The sequence below is a fragment of the Magnolia sinica genome, chromosome 1 (genome assembly GCF_029962835.1).
Source record: "Magnolia sinica isolate HGM2019 chromosome 1, MsV1, whole genome shotgun sequence".
Taxonomy (NCBI): Eukaryota; Viridiplantae; Streptophyta; class Magnoliopsida; order Magnoliales; family Magnoliaceae; genus Magnolia; species Magnolia sinica.
In genome coordinates, this window is record NC_080573.1 from 3,455,336 (window position 1) to 3,476,663 (window position 21,328).

At 42.2% G+C, this 21,328-nt stretch overlaps 1 protein-coding gene across 1 annotated transcript; it reads left to right on the forward strand.

The window, feature by feature from the left end:
* Positions 1–6,040: 6,040 nt before the first annotated feature.
* LOC131236878 (uncharacterized GPI-anchored protein At4g28100) lies at positions 6,041–10,332 on the forward strand. The gene is made up of 3 exons (XM_058234397.1): positions 6,041–6,331; positions 6,463–7,189; positions 9,748–10,332. Exons 2-3 carry the CDS (start codon positions 6,587–6,589, stop codon positions 10,084–10,086), a joined length of 942 nt encoding a protein of 313 aa, XP_058090380.1. The 5' UTR covers positions 6,041–6,331; positions 6,463–6,586; the 3' UTR covers positions 10,087–10,332.
* Positions 10,333–21,328: the final 10,996 nt, after the last annotated feature.

Consider the following 21,328-nt stretch of genomic DNA (forward strand, 5'->3'; position numbering starts at 1 on the left):
AATTACATTTGGATGATCTCATAAACAATGAAGGATTTAGCAAGGCATGAAGTATAAGTACGTCATAAAGTAGTATCAATTACTACTAAATATAAAAATATCCAAACCACGAATTCAAAATTATTTAAATAGGGAACTAGTCCCACCCATACATGACCCAAAGCGACTAGGGCCCTGGTCCATACCCCGCGGTAGCCCGAACTCAAATTAAAAGGATCTGCCAAAAGTCTAGAAACAGGGAAGCTCTTCTTCCCTATCCTTGCTCACCTCGCTCGGCTCGTCGAGCTCCGCCTCACTTGCATCTAGTAAAGAGTCTGGTTGGTGTTTTAAAACGCCGTCCCAGAGTGGGAGTGAGTAGCTAACTCAGTAGTTACTATTAACCTTAAGTTACAACAAGCAGCAATTATATGATGAATTTAATGAAAGGCATGTATTCATAGATCTCTAATTAGTCTTGTTAATGTATATGCATGTATTATAATATGATGTATGTCCTCACAACAACACTTCCTCGAGCGACTTTGTCTAACGATCGCGCATAACCAACACTCCCCCATTGCTACTTCAATTGCCGAGTCGTCAACCTAACTAGTGCGATGAGATCGTGATCGTGTTAGCTGAATTTTTAATTAATTCCGTTCATCTAACAGATTGGAAAAACTGGTACACCCCACGTATCATTGCACTCAACTGGTTGAAAGGCCAAGGCCCCTCAACGTACGAGGTCAGGACCCTGCGATCCTTGATCCCATCGGGTTCCCCATCTCCGATTTTGAGCACATGGGGAGTGCTGAGAAGAGCGATCGCTCACGGTCATTACGGGAAAGTTCATCACCTCAGCGTAGGCCGACAGCTCAGACATAGTGTCCCATTCCACCATTTCCGGCTCTCGAGTCAGTGGATTATTTTCAAATGGTTATCAATAGGCTTCAGTGGGTGAAGGGTGTCAGAGGTTTCATATAAGCGTGAGCACACATGACTAACAAACATGGTTGGTTAGTAAGTGAATTACACCGTGTGAGTTCAAGCAAGTACGTGATGGACGACATCGAGTACAAGTAACCAATGTAGTCCAACTACTATTGTCCATTCGCATCCGTCCAAATCCACTGGTTTAGCTGTAGGATGGTCCTACCGATGGGACCACCTTCTCCCACTTCAGTTCCCTGACCAACCCAGGGTTTTATGACGTTCAATAATGTTCCAACAATTTAGGATTTATTTTCTACACGAGTGAAGTCATGCTCTCATACATTAAACATAAAATTCAGATTTTTCTACAATGCAACTACTAACAAAATATAAAATTAATGTGCATGTGTGTTGTGATGGGTTACTGAAAAGATTAAGAGTTATACATCATTCATAACACAAACATACAACAATGATTAATGCAAGCACCAACATACAACAAGGATTTTATGCAATCAAACATGCCACAAGGAAGGTTATACTAAAATCATATACGGGATGAACATGCCACACAAAAATTAAACCTAATCATGTTGAAGAACAAAATAAACAACATTCAATCATTTCATGAAATTTAGGGGGGACCTATCACGCAGGGTCTTGGCTAGGTTCTCTCTATAGATTTCTTAAGCACATCATTCTAATATTCATAATCATTAAACTTATAGTAGAATTGGTGCTAGGCCACCTAAGGATAATAGTCTGCACCTTTTGACGAACCGCTCGATCCACGACACCCGTAGGGTTATGGTGTTAGAAAATCATTTTTGAAATGCTTAAATAAGCATACAAGCTTGTAAGAATTTGAAGGAATTTAACTCAAGACCTAAACCTACAAACATAACTCCATACTTACTTTCAATTGTCACCAAATCAATACCAATAAAGGACGATGTTGTTATAGAGGAGATGAGAGAGTGAAGATGCACAAACCCTCATGCTTCCAAGCTCTCCTTCTCTCTTTCTCCTCTTTTCTCCTCCCTCTCTCTTTCTCCATTTCTTTCTTCTAAGGCAAATTCGTATGGGGAGAGGGGGTGCCCAAATGAGGCCCTTTTATAATGCCAGATTTGGTGTAAATGACCCCAGGGGTTGAGTTTTTACTATACTAGCCCTATAAAAGGATTTTTCTAGCCTCTAGGGCCCACTACGAGGTGTACATATTGATATACACCGTAGGATAGTTAGCCCTAATGATGATCTATGTATGGACATGTTTGGCCCGCCATTTGGATGCGCTCATCGATGGATAAGATTAGAAGTCTATTTAACAGTCACCAATGGTCGATCGGGGCTGCGATTATACGGATATGAGCAGGGAAATATCCTTATTCCACATGTAAAGTTTGATCGTAAACTGACTGTCCGAATTCCTCAACTTTACATAAGAGTGGACGACCCAATTCACTTAAGTTTCAGCTTCTTCCTTTAGAATATTTGCACTTCTCATGTACTTATCCTTCGACTCAAGTTGAGTGGTTCTGAACACTACCCACGTCCAACTCCCGCAATAGACGTCAAGCCCAGTAAGATGGACATTATTTTATAGTTTTGGAACTAGTGGCCTACTAACGAGTGGTCTAGAGCTTGTTCGGAAAATTGAGGCATTTCTGAAATGAATTAAGTATTGAGATTTCTCGTGGGCAATGATTAGACTTTGGATTAACTATATTCATAGTGTGGCCTATTTATGACTAGTGAAAGTGGAGATTTGGTCATGATTATTCTAAACCATTAGTTTTAAGCTAAAAGAGTAACGGGGTTGATTTGGTCTATTAATCAAGATCCGGGTCTTATCTGACTCAGCTTCAGTTAGATATTTAATTTAGTTATGATTGTCTTGATTAGTTAGCGATGGGTCGGTTAGATTTGGGCCCTACATGAGTAAATTATGGGGCTAAACTTGATTTCAAGTGATCGGGCGGATTTGTTAGCTTCTTACGGTTGATTAATTGAACTTGTGCGGTTCTTTACTAGTATCACCCGTGTATAAACTAACATTGAGTGTCAATGGTCAGTAAGTGATAATATAAGTTAATTTCATAAAAAAATAAAATTAAAGATTTTTGAAAATCCAAAAAAGTAAAAATCCAGGATGTTACAAGCAATCCCATGGATCTTAAGACAATCCACTGACAACACTATCATTGTCTTGAAATCCATGCTATCCACCCTAATACCATTCAATTCCTTCCAATCTGCCCGGCCAAACGAACCCTTAAGGTTCTTTTCATGAAAAACATCTTCTTGCATGGTGTCTTTTCATCAAATATCTTTTCAACAATGGCATCTCTCCATTATAAATTCAAAAGATGCTTCCTATATCTGGAGGCATTACCATTCACACCAACAATCACCAAAATCACAACTATTATTTTTCCAAAATAAAATTTCTTTTCTTCTTAGTTTGAAAAAATCGAACAATTCTCGCATTTGTTTGCGCCCACAAAATATAGCTATACGGTACTTAGGCTTTATTACAGCCTTGATACGCAGGCATTCAGAAGTTGTACGTGTGGCATATGTTAACTCAAGATAAACCGATTAAATTGTGGAGACCACTCTTAATAAATCACAGGCCCAGAATTAGATTAGTTGAATAACCCTAACCACCGATTCGTCGATACTTGTTTGGCCGAATAGGACCATTGGATTTTTTTATAAAGAATTATTACCAACGGTTTCGATTGAATGGAAAAAGTTCCACGTGAAATCTTGTCGCATCTAAGGACATGGAAAACCTTGTCATTGTCTAGCGAGAATCGTACAATTCATCAGGTGGACAAAAATCATTGAGGATCCAATGCTCGATATCATTCCAATTGGACAATAAGGACCGTCCAACAGGGGGCTAAAAAAGGTAGACATAACTAATGGTCTACATTCAAGATTATTCTTAACCGTGTATATGTTGGCCACAAGATCAATGTCTTAGGATGTTCAAATTCAGAAGTTCTCAAAGGAATCTCCAATCCAAGACGAAGCCTATGATATCAACGATTTGATTGGTCAAACCATGGGCCCCACAAACAGTTAATCCAAGTCGTTACTAAATGTTTGATGTATCCTTTGCCGATAAGCAGGACCTAGAGAATTGAAAATAAAATATCATCAACGGCCCACATCAACTAAAAAACAAAAAGATAGGAGCCTAAGATCTTCAAAATTGTAGATTCTCCGGATATCATCCATCCTCTTTTGGACACAACAGACTAACGGCCCCGATCAATGAACCATCTGCCCCATTCATCCAAACCCCAAAACCAGGTATCTGCAGAGGCTCATATGCCTTCTCAGAGCATGATGTACAGTGGACCATGCGCATTCGCACGTGATGTACAGGTGAATGCATGCATCTCAATCCGAACTGTCCGAAAAAGATAATGTGCGTGGATAAGATATCGGTGCCAAAATGCCTGTACCTATCAAGCGGTCTATCCGGTGGAACATTATGTACGTGCATAAGATCTCGACCGTTCATTTCCAAGATCTGACATGAACGGTCCGTAACCCAAAAACTTCCAATGGCTGTTTGGAGTATTTCCTACACGTCCAAGGTCAGCTGTTGGCTAGACGTTTCCCCAGCCATCCATATCACGATCACATGCCTTCTAACATCCCTTCAGTGATCATGTAGAACGCTTTCACCAAGTGGGGAATGCATGGTAGTCAATATACTTTCAAGATGTGTGGGGCCCACCCGTGATGTTAATGCTTAATCCAAACCGTGCATCTAGTGCGCCCCACTATGATGTATGTGTTTGTATCTACACCGTCCATCCATTTTGAGATATCATTTTGGGGCATGAGCCAAAGAATGAGACATATAAAAAACTGTAGTGGACCCCACCACAGAAAACAGTGGGGAGAGTGATTCCCACCGTTGAAACTATCCTAAGGCCCACCATGATGTTTATTTGAAATCCAACCTGTTCAAAAGTTAAAAAAGACATGAAATAAGGGAAAACACAAATATCAGCTTGATCTAAAACTTTTGTGGCCTTTAAAAGTTTTTAATGGTGGGCGTCACTGTCCCCGCTGTTTTATATGCTGGGGTCCACTGGAGCTTTGGATTTAACTCATTCTTTGGATGTTGCCCTAAAATGATCTCTCCAAATGGATGGAAGGTGTGGATACAAAACATACATCATGGTGCGGCCCACGGAACTTGGTGACGTCACTTCAGTAGCGAGTCTCGCTACTCAACCAGTCAGTAGCTAATCCGCGCCCGCTGTGTCGATGCATGGGTGGACCGCACATTCCGTTGCAATTTCTACAGCGGGCGTTCCCCTCCCCAATGTCCGCTATTGTCCCCTTTCGTGTGGTCCACCTGATTTATGGATAGCATGATAGTCCATCCAAGGTGGGCCAACATACCAATGGACAGGATCACTGAACCATCGGCGGATTTGAAGAGCCAACGGTCAGGATCTTACAATCATTCAATCATACGCTATTACCTGCGTGACAGCGCGACGTTCGAGGCTCCTCCGTGGGTGCGAGGGAGAAGCTGTCCACCAAACAAAAAGGTGTACCACGCCCACAAGTACCTCTACACACCGTCACACATTGCAACACAACGCACCTGAAAGAAATCCAACCCGTCAATCATGTGGGACCCACCTTATATATAAAGCTTCCTGTATACTAAATGCTTCTTAACATCAGTAGGCCATGATTGAAAATGGAAACTAAAAGCTTAAAAAGAATCTAAAACTATTTCTCGTTTTTGCCCTAATTTCTATCCAAACAGTCTGATTTTCTTTTCAACCGATAAAAATATTGTGTCCCACACGATAAACGGCTTCGATTACTTTGAAATCACATGAATAATAACACGTGTCTCCGTGTGTACAGGTAGGTACGTGCAGGTCTGTCTTGGAAACTTGAAGAGAGAGACGAAAAGAAGCGCGCGAGTACGTCCATCGCCTCACAGGTTACCTGTCACCCGCTCGTCGAGAGCGAAAGAGAGAGAAATGAAAAGAAAGAAAAGAAAAGAAAAGAAAAGCAAGTGTGAGAGAGAGAGAGATAGTGCCTACAAAACCCTCACCAACAGCAGCAGAGAATGAAAAGGAAAAGGACGCACACAAGCAGACAAAATCCAGACAGCCTTTCTCGTCACCCCCTCGATTATATTATATTTTCAGGATTCCCATCTCCACCCTTTCCTCAGACGAATCAGGTCATTATTTTCATCTTTTCTATTCCAATCATCTCCACCCTCCATTCCGTGACCTTCAACCTCTGGCCCACTCCCCTCTCTTCATAAATCCAAGCCACTCAAAACACTCCCTCCATTTCATCGATTCGATTCCTCACGCATCTTCAAGAGAAAACAGAGAGTCTCAGCTTCAAATCACTGGTGAGAGAGAATAAAACTGATATTACGAAATCTCTCCTTTTCGTTTCGTTTCTTTTCTTTTCCGAAGTGGGCGAAAGAAGAAGATCGAAGGAAGGAATATTTCTTGAATCTTTTAGTATTTTGTTTTGCAGATTTATGCCCCTGGAAAAGGAGGAAATTCCGTTAAAAGTGAAAGATTCAAAGGCGGAGGGTATTTCTCTATATATTCCGGAAGAAGAATCGGTATCGGCGCGGATTTCAGTATACTGAGAGAGAATGAGATCTTTTGAGTTCTTGAATATTCTCTGTTTTCTGTGTTTTCTCGCGCTCGTTCGGCCCTCGTCGGAATCTGACGACGGCCACCAGCAGCCGTTGTTACCGGGCGAGTTCTCGTCTCCGAACACTGTTCCGGCGTATCCGGTCCAGACTCAGACTCAGAACTGCCATCTGGATCTCTCCGCCGAGCTCTTCGGCGGCGTCGCTCAGGCATGCGGCCGGAATCTCGATCGGAGCCGGTGCTGCCCCGTACTCGCGGCGTGGCTCTTCGCTGCGCACGCACGGTCGGCGCTTGAGATCCGTGCGCCAGCGCCGGAGTCGTCGGATCTGCCGATGATGCCGGACGATTCGCAGAAGTGTGTCAACTCGCTGCAGAACTCGCTGCTGAGTCGGGACATACACATCCCGCAGCCGAACGCGAGCTGCGATGCGATTCTCTGCTTTTGTGGGATTCGGCTGCATCAGATCAGCTCGTTGAGCTGCCCCGCCGCTTTCAACGTGTCGAGGAACGCGACGCCGACGGCAGCTGTGAGAAATTTGGAGCGGAATTGCAGGAACTCGTCCTACGCAGGGTGCACTCGGTGCTTGGAATCACTCGACAAGGTTAGTTTTCGGACGAGTATTTTTTGTCATGACGATAATGCCCTTAGTCGTTTGAAACGTGAGAGGGCGGAGGAATGCTGACTGCTGAGGTACGCGCTCGTGTGAGACGGACATGCGTGCTTCCCAGCATACGTGCCAAAGATCCGTCCATCCATGTGTTGAATAAGAACGAAGTCGTTTTTACATCGTAGAGGTTGTCCGTTTGATGAACGGACCAGATCATGCACGTAGCTACGTGGGCACAGGTGTCGTCCATCACACGCAAGTACAATTTGCATTCTTACGGAAGGTGGAATTTTTATTTTTATTTTACCGGTGGAAATTCAACCTTTAAGAATGGCGTTCTTAGACGGAAGTATGAAATAATGATGGTTTGAACGTGTCATTTAGGCCCACTAAAAGTCTAAAAGGTACTCCTGAGAGTGCATCTTCGCTTCACGTGTGCACCGGGCGCCTCGATTTCGGGCTTGAAGCCGTTCATTAAGTGGGCCCCGCCACATAGCTGCCAATCCATCGCCCAAAAATCAGACCGGTTTTTTTTTTTTTTTTTTTAAAATTTAATTTAGTGGGCGATGTTTGCTAAAGAGATGGTGAAAAAATGAAAACGATCCATATTCATCGTCTGATTGGGTTCATTAGATGACCGCATGAACGGCTTGGATCTCACCCAGGTGTACTCTTTGGCACACTTGAGTCGCGTGTTCCTTTAAAGTGCAGTCGCGCGGGTAGACTCTAGTGATTTCTCAAATTCTTCTTCCTTTTTATGGGTGAGCTTTGCGAAAGAGTCAAAAAGACTTATATACCCATTAAAGAGAGTGAAATTATTAGTAAGTCCCTCGTTTTGAGCAAAATAGTAACCTTAGAGTGGTCCTGATCGAAGGGTTTTTTCTATGTGATTTGATAAAAGCTTCTTTTCAAAGGATGGGGTATTTTCGTAAGGAAAGAGAAAAAATATCACAAGGATTTTTGCTGTTGTGTGGAAGAGACACGTTCTGGTAATCTTTTTCGCTATTTCTGAAAAAGCAAAGAGATTTCGATCAAAATGTCTATTTCTGCAATCTCATTTCCTTTTCTCAACTCCCTGCTAGCGTGCGCCATTTCAGAGCTGCTTTCTACTGTCCTGCCAAACCGGCTGCGGCAGACTCCAAAAAAGCTCCTCAGGAAAGAAAATAAAGTTTTTTAAAAAAGAAAAGAAAATAAAAGAAAAGAAAAATAGCTTGGAAAAAGCTCCTCACGTAGAAAGTGATGGATTTGAAAGTGAGCTACACGGTAGGCGTTCATCACGATTTTTTTTCAAGGTAGTCGCTAGATGACGTGACACGTGGCATACGTGTAAGTTGATTCAGATATGTGGGTCCCGCCATGTTGGGTGTGAGCGAGACCACTGCATGTTACTTCCTCCTGTGAACTGATCAGGTACAACCGGAAGCACGCTAGCTTGTCCTCCAACCTGGTAATTCCCGCCAACACCGCACCTATGTAGGAATAGGTATGATGAAAACGGTAGGCCCCACGGTGAAGATCACCTGGCAACAAAAATCACGTTGGTCCACTTATCAGCTGGGTCATACATGTATATACATGTTGAGCAAAACCGTTGGTTATCGATGATTCCATTGGTGGCCCACATGATGGACGGACCGATCACCGGTTCTTATTAAAAAAAAAAAAAATTCGTGTCAGATGATCGAAAATAGTATGGATGACCTACATAGGTGGCATATTGGACGGACAGACCAGGCTGGGAATCTGGGATGACAAGTGCATCGGTTGTTTTTTGGTCATTTAAAAAATAGTGGTGATTCCTGCTCCTCACGTGTGGAGCTGATGCACATGTATCCAGGCCATCCAAATTTTGGTTCTCTTTGTGGATGGAGCAATAGAAATTGCATATTTTTTTTTTTTAATTTTACACACGCACACACACACCCCACACACGCACGCCGTGGGATTACTCGAACCCTTGACCCGGTGTTGAAACTCCTTGGAGTCTACCGCCCGGGTAAGAGTAAGGACCTTTTTTTTTTTTCTGTTTTTTTACACACACCCCACACGCTCACGCCGTAGTGGGCTTTCACCACCTATGGATACTCGAACCGTTGACTGGGTGTTGAAACTCCCGAGAGTCTACCACCCGAGCAAGAGCAAGGATCCGAGTAATAGAAATTGCATGCTAATTCAAATTAAAATGTCCAGATCCTTGGTTCCTATTTAGATGCATCATGATACAAAAGATTTTTCGATTATCCGACTTGCGGATTTGTGAAAATTTACTGGACGGTTAAAAATGAAAATCCAATGGTTGTGTTTCAACAAACAAGTGTCCTCACATCTCAGGTTCAGATTTCACAGCCAATCTGGTTTTTTTTTTTTTTTTTTTTTTTTTGTTTTTGGATTTTAACTTTGCAATTGGGTTTCCACGATATAGCTGGTTTAATTTGAGTTAATCCATGCTACATATACAATTTCAGAGTGCCTGCGTCTCAAGCGTGATACTCCGCCAGAGTATCAAGTAACTCTACCTCTACTGTATTTGATTTTCCTTTTTTGTGTTACAGCTGAAAGGGGGGCAAAACGAGAGCCGAGCAGGGAACGATCGAGCGAGCAAGATGTTTAGCAGGGACTGCCAGCTGATGGGGCTGACGTGGCTCCTCGCCCGCAACAAGACGGCGTATATTCCAACGGTCTCAGCAGTCCTGCGCGCCATCATGTACAGTGCGCACCCACCGCACCAGTCCAAATGCAGCCCCGATCAGGAGAACATGCCCCTAGCCGTTGATTCCCTCGAATTTCAAAAGCTCGATGGCTCCTCTCCCGCCCCACCCAAAATATCGCCACCTCTTCCATTCCTGCCCTTCGCCTTCCTCGTCCTTCTCTTCTGCTATTCGCTCACATGAGTGCTACAAGACAGACGAAGGCCCTGTCTTTTTTCGTCTTCTTTTGCTCTGTGTAAAGTACGGCTCTCTCTTTTATTTTTTTTTTATTTTTACCGCGCTACAGTTTTTCTAGCTTTTCATAGCTTGAAATCCTCGCTGGGGTAAATCTTTTTTTGATTTTTTTGGCTAGAAAATGATGGATAGAGCTGCCCTTGACGTGACGAAGTTGTATGTAGATGGTTACTTTTGATTAGGGTATTTCTGTCATTTTAAAGGCGTTGTGATGGATACAATCTTTGACACTGTCGCGGAGTGTGATGGATGATACGCAGGCACTAGATTTTACTTCGAAATTGCCATCGTAGCAAGCAGGCAATTCAATCTAGACTGTCGAAATTATGGGTCCCAGTTTAGATCCAAGGGTCCAGTTACAACATGTAAATATCCATGAATCAGAGGTTAATTATTGTTCAGCCAATCTGATTTTTGGAACGGGACTTAGTGAAAATGGAGTCTACAAGATAGGTAGTTTAATTTAGGTCACTGCATGTCACGTGGACATGTTTTGAGTGCATGCGTATCAAGCGTCCTACTCTTCCCGATTATCAAAAGAAGGTGCGGAATCATATGGTTGTGGACCGGACGCAAATTTCCTTCAACACCCAGCAAAAAAAAAAAAGCTTTGTGGGGCCACCGTGATGTGCATGTCACGTCTACTCGGTCTATCACTTGCCCCAGATGATGTCAGATGTGAGCACAAAAGCTAGGCCGATCCAAGACACAAGTCGACCATAGTACAGGGAACAGTGGAGATGGAGATTTCCACCATTGGAACCTTCATGGAACCTGCGGTGATGCTTTTATATATATATATATATATATATATATATATATATATATATATATATATATAAGGCTGTGTTTCATCCTGATCTAAAACTTAGGTGGACTCCACTAATCTTTCAATGGTGTGGTGAAAATGGACGGACTAAATGTCACACCGTCACGGTGGCCCCCCGGAGGTTTTAGTTCCACGGAAATCCGGTCCATTTGCAGTCCCCACTTGGCTCGTGGGACCTGAGGCGTGTCTGCATGGCGGTGCGCGTAGGGTTTTAGTCCGACACGAGTAATATTTTGCAGCCCCTACGCATACGTCGCCTGAGTCAGTTGGACTTGACATGAGTGAGCCTAGTCACCATGAAACTCGGACTTTCGCTAGCATTGAAAAGGGTGCAAAGGGTCTATAGATCCAGTCATCTTTGAGTCGACCTAACTTGACTTGAACTTTAATCAAAAGTTCATCAGGCTTTCTTTCTGCTTTTTAACTAAGTATACAGTAGTGTCATATCAATCTTATTGAGAAAATTTGAATAAAATTTATGATGCGGTACAATTAATCACTTGTTGTTAAAAGTTCTAACTATTATAAGTATGGTAAATTAATTTTTTTATCTTATTGCCCCACATCGCATGAGTTAGGACTTCAACCGAATTCCCTTTGTGGGTCCCAAATCACAAGGGCCGCCTACTTCAAGTGTATCCCTGTATCTCATGGGCTACCACAGTTGAGCCTAGTGTAAAATGCGTATTAATCACCTTCAATGAGGAATTTCGAATACGAGATCTCCCTCGTGGGCCTCAAATCACAGGGGCTGCCCACCCCGAGTGTGTCCCCGCATCTCATGGGCTACCCCACTTGAGCCTAGTGTGAAATGCGCATTAATCACTCCCCGGTGAGGAGTCTCGAATACGAGATCTCCCTCGTGGGCCCCAAATCACATGGGTCACCCATTTCGATTGTGTCCTCACATCCCACAGGCTATCCTACTCGAACCAGGTGTGAAAATGCCCTTGTAATAATTTATTTATTGCATATAGTTTTTGAGGTTATTACTCAGTAGCACCAAAGGATCTTCGAGGTCATTGAGTGGTATTTGATGTCTTTAAATGACATATCGAAGTATCAATTAAAGGTGTGTGCAGAATTGCATAAGTATATGATTTGTTTCTTATTTTTGATTGGATAATATATATCAGGTGTAATCAAAATTAAGACAAGGATTAGAAAATATTAGGCTTTCTAAATTGTTCTAAAGGTTTAATTTCAAGGGCATGAGTTTTAAAAGAAATTCAAGGATTGTTAGAATTAGTTAGATTTATTATTTATCGTAATATTGTTTTCATAGTACATTATTCATCACTTTAAGATGTTATTTATTTATTTTTTCTAAAAAGATTTCTCCATGTAAAATTTGAATTAACTTTTTGTTGAATTTGTTTATTTACTTGATTCTGCCAGTCCCAACAGACAATTGTAACCATAGGTTTTTAGGGCCCCACCTAATTCCTCATGGAAATAAAGGTGGCCCACATTGTAAGACTATACTAACCATCCCCTGTAAATTCTCAATTCTCACTGAACGACCGAAAAAGTAGCTGTATGTTTTGGGACCTGGCGAATGGGTCAGATCACGTACAGGTTTGTCACGTGAATGGTTTGTGACTTTTGGACACGGTTCTGTCTCTACAGCAGATGGCCGATCTTGTCTGTCGATTTTTCGGTGGATGTTACAAGTTAACATGCATGCATTTATCCGACTATATTATTATGTTTATTTATTTATTTCCTACAGACTTTGATACTCCGTTGAAGCGTATGAAGGATACTCGTTCAAAGCAAGTCAACTGTCGAGATTGTGATACCCAATCTGGATGGATCATAAACCAAGCTTTGAGAAATTTGGACGGTTAGATTTGATTGTGTGATTACCATTTGTAAATCAATTATGGTATGCTGCCAGAGCATCAAGTATTAAATAAAAACCGTTTTACTCTCAATCCATTGTACCGAGGGGAATCCGGTTCTTGGAAGCCTTTTCCTCTTTGTCGGGACTCGAAACGAGCATCGTCTGTAACGTTTACCGAAATATCTCGATCTCAGTTAATCAATTGGCGGAGAAATTTCCCAGAAAAAGGATGTTGGTTGTATGACCGGAAAATGAGGTCCAATTTCAGACGCTGCTTTCTCCCACTTTTCTATGCTCAGCTTATCCTACAACGATTCAGGGTCAAATCCAGTCCGTTCATAAGGCGAACCCTTTTATGTTCATGGGTATCCCAAAAAATCAGCCCTTTCAATAACGAAGGTGGGTCACAGCACATGGAACATTTAGGATGGGGAGAGCAACCATTAAAACCTTCCTGTTAGTTTGTGGGGTCCACCATTTTTTGTACATGCAATCTAATCTGTTCAGAAGATGATTTTCACCACGATTAGTAGGTATTCCGAACATCGAGACATTCTGACTGTCATGTGGGCCACAACCTGTGATTTTAAAGGTTACAGTCATGATTTTAGATGGTGTTGCTCACTTGAGCTTGGATCAGCCTGATTTTGAGTCCTCCAAGGTGAACAGAAAGGGTTTCAAATGATGAACGGATTGGATATCATGCACACATTATGGTGGGCCCCAAACACTACGTAATATCATAACCTTATTAAACAAACGAAACGGGGCCTCTTGATTTTCCCTATAAAGATTGAAAATGTAGGATCACATGCCAATGGAGACAATACCGCTTGAATGTCTGTCACTAGTCTTTTTGCAATCTTTTTCTTTCAATAATCTTTAGTTTCTTACACACACAGATGAACCAGTACACCCATTACTCTATGATACTCGTGGAAGGGTAATGTGTCAATCGGGACCGTCCATCTCGTTGTAACATCATGGATGGCCCATGGTTTTAAGAACAACATCAGATAATTGTATCCACTAAATGTCTTTAGTTTTATTTAAGAAATATGGACCGTTGTCTCTATCTGTTCTCTACAGCGGTGCTGAAGGCCGATGATCAGACGGATGGAATTATCTGATCCATGTATACTTTGGTTCGTTTAACGTAGAGAGCTGGAGCAACCAGATCGTTGGTCTGATTGATGAATCGAGCTGCCACGTGTACGGTGGAATGATTGGTGTATCCCAAACGTTCTAACAATTACGGGGAAACTAAAAAATCATTAATTATAATATAAGTAGTAGGGAATCATTGGACTCATGAGTCACGTGATTGCCTCATCAAATATACAGTTCTGTTGTGGACCCTCTAGTTTTGTTGATCCAGACCGTTGACCTGGTGGGTCCCATCCTGGATTGGGGATGCCCGAACTTAAACCCATAGATCACGGGTTCACATCTGGTAGGATGGGAAACAGGTTCATCAATAATTTTTCGCAAAAATATCACAATATTTTGAAATTTTTGATGATGCTTGTGGTACTACTGATAGGGAAGGAAATGGGTCAGGATCAATCTCGTTCTCCAGAATTTATGGTTTGGGTAAAATCTTGCCATAAATATATTTAAATCAATAGATAATTATATATATAAATAAATAGAGAAAAATTTAAAACCACCGGTATTTTTTAAAATCTCACAATAATATCGTTAGTTAATTTATCGCAAAAATATCAGAATATTTTCAAAATTTTGGTGATATATATGTGGTAGTGATAGGGGCGGCAATGGTTCAGGGTGAATCTGAGCCCAGCAGTTTATTATAGAAGTCCCAAGAATTCTAACCCAAAACCTAACGTGGAATGGGCCCATTACTCTACGGCCCACATAGGCTCAAAATTCATTAAGCCCAAGTCAGACCCAGGCCAGCTCAGTTAACTGTAATTGGGTCAGAGTCAACTGACCCGACCTGGCCTGACCACACTCCACCATGCCCAATTAGTGGGGAACGGATTGGCAACTCCCCTGCCACCAGCCAATGGCTGATGGTCACTTCTCTGTGGACCCCACCATGATTTATGTGTTTCATCCTTGCCGTCTGTATATTTTTCCAGTTCATTTTATGATATGAGGCCAAAATTTGGGTATATCCCAATCTCAAGTGGACGACACCTTTTGGAGGCCATAAAAGTTTTTGATCAAGCTGATTTTTGTTTTTTCCCTTCATCTGGGCTTGTATGACCTAATCAACAGATTGGATGTCAAATAAAAAGTACAGTGGGCCTTAGGAGGATTTTAATGGTGGATATCCAATTACTATTGTTTTCCTGTGGTGTGGTCCACCTGAGATTTATATCCATCTCATTTTTGGGATCAATCCATAAAATGACCTGTAAAAATGGATGAACGGAATGGATGAAATACATACATCATGGTGGGGCCCACAGAGCACTCACCACCAGCCACCGGGCTGGTGGCAGGGGGAGTAGCCAATCCATTTCCAATTAGTGGATACATACAAAAATGCATACATTGTTTGGGCTTGGTCAGGTTGGGTCGGGTCACAATCGATAAAGCTTATGGTCCACATGTTGGGTTGGATGGGGTTAAACCCGAACCCAACTCACTTATTTAAATGGGCCATGGGAGTCTGATTCACCACCCATTAAAACTGGAGTTTCTTTAGACAATTGATAAGCAGAATCTCCACCATCTATCGTCCTCCATCAATGCCCAGCTTGAGAGAGCTTAGCTTCCTTCCAATTGCGTAGAGCCTCCTGTAGTTTTTTCTGAAACAATTTGCTCTTAATGACCTGTTGTCTATAGGTAACAGGGCACAGATAGGTGATAATGATAAGGACCCACTTTATGAGTGGGTCAAATCAGCTGATTTAGATGATGCGGAGGGAGGCCCTGCTCCACAAGTAGCCGAGGGAGTAGCGACTCTAGGTATCGATGTCGATCAGGTAGTAGAGGAACAGAAGGCGGATACAGACTCCTTTGATCCTTTGGTGAGGAGTTCGGCACGTTCCAATCAGGGTGAGGAAGCATCTTCACGGCCTCTTCCTCCTCATCAAGTTGTAGGGAGTGATGATGATGATAAGACTCAACCCCCACTTGACATTGGTCCTGGGGACGACGACGACGATGACGACGATGATGATGGTGATGAAGGAGGGGACGGAGGCACCGACACTAGTATAGGTGGTACTAGTAGGGGTGGGGGTGGCAGTGGAGGAGGGTACACGGCGGCTCAGAGCCAACGATCCGTTAGCCGGTTCACTGAGGAGCAGAGCTTTGACCATGCCACTCAGGACGGGGATCATGGATCTCGTCCACCATCCAGGGCGAGAGCATCAGAGCCCAGATATATGTTCGAGCGTCGTTCGAAGAAGAAAGCCGGACGCGCCGCGGCTAATGCTCTCACACGTAACTTGTCGTTTATGGACATAAGTTCAGATCAGGGGAGCTTCACCTCTGTCCCACCTTATGCTTATGGGGGATATCACGGGTATGACCATGACAGCTCTGACATTCAGTCATGCTCATCTACCCATGGGTACAGGCAGCCGGAAGATAATTCTTCGAGTTATGACCCTTTGACAAGAGGATATTCGGGGTACCCATATGACTGGCAGCAATACTATCAAGGAGTCGGGGTTGGACTTAATCTGTTCCCTCAGTACCCTGCTCAGGAAATGCCGTCAATGTATGTCACGTAATTCCCACGTTTAGGTGTTCTCGTACAGTTTGGGGAGGATGACTATCAAATGTACATAAGAGAGTTCCTCAATTGGTACGAGCAGAGAATGACCTGGGAATAGTACTGCCAATATGTTGGGCAGCAGTACTACTCTCAACTGTCATGGGATCCGGACAATGATTACGAGCCACCTCGTCACTCTATGTGGGGATGAAACATGGCCAGAAATGTGTATTTTTTTCAATTTATTTACTTTTGCATGTCTTAATTATTGTAAGCTTGTATTTGTATTATATAAACTAATTTTGGTAACTATTTGAGCGATTTCTTACAACAACGCATACTTTTTGGCCCCCATTAAATGGAAACTTCTAATTTAATGCATTCTTTTTGTAAAATTTTTATTCCTGAATATGTAAATATGTATATTTAGGCATGTCTTAAAGTTTCACTAAAAAATTCCACCATTTTCCTATTTTTCCCTGCATTTTCGGTTATCGGCGATATTATCGGTAATAACGATATTATATCTTTATCTCCGGCCAGCGAAACTTGTAGCGATACCGACAACTCGAACACCGCTCGCCGCATGAGTACATTATGCTGACTGATGGAAGAGAGCCAGAATATTATTCTGAGGCCCTAGCCGACGAGCATAAGGGGGAGTGGTTGAAAGCTATACAAGAGGAGATGAAATCCTTGTATAAGAACCACACCTATGACATGGTGAAATTGTCTAAAAGCAAGAAAGCTCTGAGCAACAAGTGGGTGTTCAGAAAGAAGGTTGAGCAAAAGAATTCATAGACGAGATTCAAGGCCAGACTTGTGGTAAAAGGATTCGGTCAGAGGAAAGGCGTAGACTTCGAGGAAATATTCTCACCAGTAGTGAAGATGTCATTCATACAGGTGTTGCCTAGGTTGGAGGCTAGCATGGATCTGGAGATAGAGCAGTTAGATGTTAAAACTACCTTCTTCCATGGTGACCTGGAAGAAGAGATTTACATGCACCAACTAGAGGGGTTCGAAGTCAAGGGCAAGGAGCATATGGCGTGTAGGCTGAGGAAGAACTTGTATGGGCTGAAACAAGCTCCACGACAATGGTACAAGAAATTTGACTCATTTATATTGAAGCATGGGTATAACAGAACGGAGTCGGACCACTATATGTTCACGTGCAAGTTCTCAGATGGTGATTTCTTAGTTCTGCTATTATACGTTGATGACATGCTCATCATGAGAAAAGACATCAAGAAGATCGACAAGCTGAAACAGGAGTTGGGCAAGTCATTCGCGATGAAAGACTTGGGCCCGACTAAACAGATCCTATGAATGGAGATAACCCATGACAAAAGCAGCAGGAAGCTTTGGCTGTCACAAGAGCAGTATATTGAGAAAGTTCTAGAGCAGTTCAATATGAATGCAACGAAGCCAATCAGTACTCCATTGGATGATCACTTCAGATTGAGCGACAGGCAGTGTCCCAAGACGAAGGCAGAGATGGAAGAGATGCAGAAGATACCCTACACGTCAGCTGTACGAAGTTTGATGTATGCTATGGTGTGTACACGCTTAGAAATAGCATATACGGTTGGTGTTGTCAGCCGGTATCTTGACAATCCTGGAAAAGAACATTGGGTAGCAGTGAAATGGATACTGAGGTATCTAAGAGACTTATCCAGGTTGAGCCTATGCTATAGTGACGAAAATCTGTGTTAGAAGGCTACATAGATGCAGATATGGAGGCGACATAGACTCCAGGAAGTCTACATCGAGATTCATGTTCACGTTTGCAGGGGGAGCGGTTTCTTGACAGAGCAAGCTACAGAAGGTTATAGCATTGTCGACGACAGAGGCCGAGTACATTGCAGTCACAGAGGCATGTAAAGAGATGCTTTGGATGAAGAGGTTCCTACAAGAACTTAGCCTGAAGCAGGAGCAACACATGGTCTATAGCGATATAGTCAAAGTGTTATATACTTGAGCAATAATCCAAGTCAGCATTCCAAGTCGAAGCACATAGAGATTCGGTATCACTAGATCAGGGATACTTTGGAACAGAAGGTATTACAACTTGAGAAGGTCTACATGGACGATATGGGTCAGAAATGATGACTAAGGTTTTGCTCAAGGACAAGTTTGAGGTTTGTAGAAACCTGGCTGGCTTGAAGAAGGTGAATTCCTCCTGAGTCGGAAAGGAAAAAATTTGATGGGGTTTTCCTCCTCAGGTCAGAGGAGATGAGGTGCGGTTCGGATGCCACAAACAGTGGAATTATTGCACTGCTGGACCAATCCTGCAGCATGCTCGACCGGTCGAGTGAATAGTGCTCGACAAGTCCTGGGTCACTCGACTCAAAGTCCAGCAAGCTCTGTGAACAGTGCTCGATCAGTCAAGGGTCGGCTCGACCACTCGAGTGAACAGTGCTCGACCAGTCCTGGTTACGCAGATTTAAGTCCGATTTTGTGCGGGATGCAGAATTTTGAGGCAGATTTCGCAAGGGTGCGAAAGAGAGTTTCCTAAACTATAAATAGAAAGTCCCTAGGGTTTTCCAGGGTATGCAAGAGGTAAGGCGTAAGAGGGTTTCCCAAAGCTTTGCAAGGGTTTACTAAAGGGTTTGGGACTATCAAAGGTGTGTGTGTGTGAGAGAGAGAGAGAGAGGAAGCTTGTGAAAGGGAGGCTATGCTCGTAGATGTAATCTACCATATCTCAGTGCTTCTATGTCCTCGTAATCGGTAAGATCTCTCTGTTTTCTTTGTTTCTCTTATTGATTATCCGTTCCTGCGTGAGTAAAGAAGATTGTAACGTTCTACTTTATAGTGGATTGTTGATCTGGACGAGGTCCCGTAGTTTTTACCTCTTTGAGGGTTTTCCACGTAAAAATATCTTGTGTGGTGTATGATTGATGCTTTGATTTATTTTCATCGCTTTATTATCTCATAATTCTGATTTGTTCAGGGAGGCTAGATCCTAAGATTTTGTGCAAGGCCCCCAACACGTACTACTAAAAAAATTACTCATTTACAAGACTCTAGTCTCTTAGAAGTATAAACATTAAATATATATTTTAAGACAACATAAACTACATAGATTTAAAGTAAAATGAACTTTTTTTTTTTAACACACGCACACACACCACCACACACTCACGCAATGGTGGGATTTCACCACCTATGGGTACTCGAACCCTCAACCAGGTGTTGAAACTCTTGAGTAAGTACCCTACAAAGTTTCCAACAAAAAAGTTCCTCTACCAAGCATGACTACTTTGAAATTTTCATGTGCTTGAGACTCTTCCTTTCCTTATAGATTCTTTACCTGAATAAATATTATTTACTATTAACAACATTCTTAATTTAATTTGTTTTGACCGTCTTTTGTTTCATCCAATGATAATTTAAATGACCCATTACATGAGTCCACGTGTAGGGAGTGGATTAAGTGTGGCCCAAGCCTCACCCAAGACACTGTAATCTTTACCATGGGGCCCACCTTGATGTATGTATTTTGTATCCACCTTGTCCATCCATTTTAACAAATTATTTTAAGGAATGAGCCAAAAGAGAAAAAATAAATAAATAGATGCAAATCTCAAGACAACTATACTAATAAAAAACAGTGGTAAACCATTAAAAACTATCCGCAGGCCATGAAGGTTTTGTGTGAGTTGATATTTGTTTTCTCCCGTCATCCTAATTCTTATGACCTTACTAACAAGTTGGATGGCAAATAAACATTACAAAAACATTATTAACTCCCCGGGAAGATTTTAATGATGTGGTGTTCAATTATCATTGTTTCCTTATGATATGGTTTACCAGAGACTTGGATGTGCTTCAACTTTTGTCTTGTGTCCAAAAATGTTCTTTCAAAATGGATGAACGGTGTGAACATATAATACATACATCAAGGTAGGCCCCACGTTAAAAGCCTCACTTGATCCGCTCCCACATGTGTATCACAGTTACTCGCTCGATCAATTACAGAATTTACTTAGTCCAGCGTGTGTGAATTCACACTATTTTAGTGTGTGCGCATAAGCATCATATGCTGCCGGAGCATAAAAAAATCCCCCCTCTTTAAAAAAATCATGCAATCTCCACGAGATGTCTTTTTTAATAGGGTCTCGTCCTCGATTGGAGGATATGTGCAATTTCTTGGGCTTTTCATCTTGTAATAGTGGGCCCATAGTTCAGTGATCCAGACCATTGGTTTGTTGGGTCCACCTTAGATGGATGATTAATAAAAAAAATATCATGAACTGAAGATTACGTGTCCACCTAATGAGTAAACTAAAGAGTTTTGATCCAACGTGCTTGCATGATGGGACCTTCCCATAAATAAATGGCGCTTGCAAGTAATGTTGTCGCGTGTGATAAGGACTGTAATGTTGTAGAGTCATCTCCCCATGGTACACATGGCAGATCATCCGAGCCATCCGTTCAGCTTCCTTAAAAGCAACGGTGGAGATTTAAAAATTATCAATAGAAAGAAGCATCTAATTCTTTCTAAAATTCTCTCTATTATATTGGATTTATATAGCACTAATTCAATCCAGTCCATGTAGAGTGAAATAAAAAATAAAAAATCACGGTTAGGATTTTTAATATATTCGACTTTTGAAAGGTGCATATAAAACATGGTGGACCCCACAGAGTCTGGGTATTTTATGCTGTTTTGGGGCGTTATTCTCTTTTTTAAATGCCGGAGTATCAAGACTGCCAGAGTACCTCTTAACAGAGGAATGGTTGTCATCGTCACTTTAATAGAGAATAGACCCAGATTGGGTACTATCCGTGCCTGTCCCAGCTCGGCACAAGCTGGGCC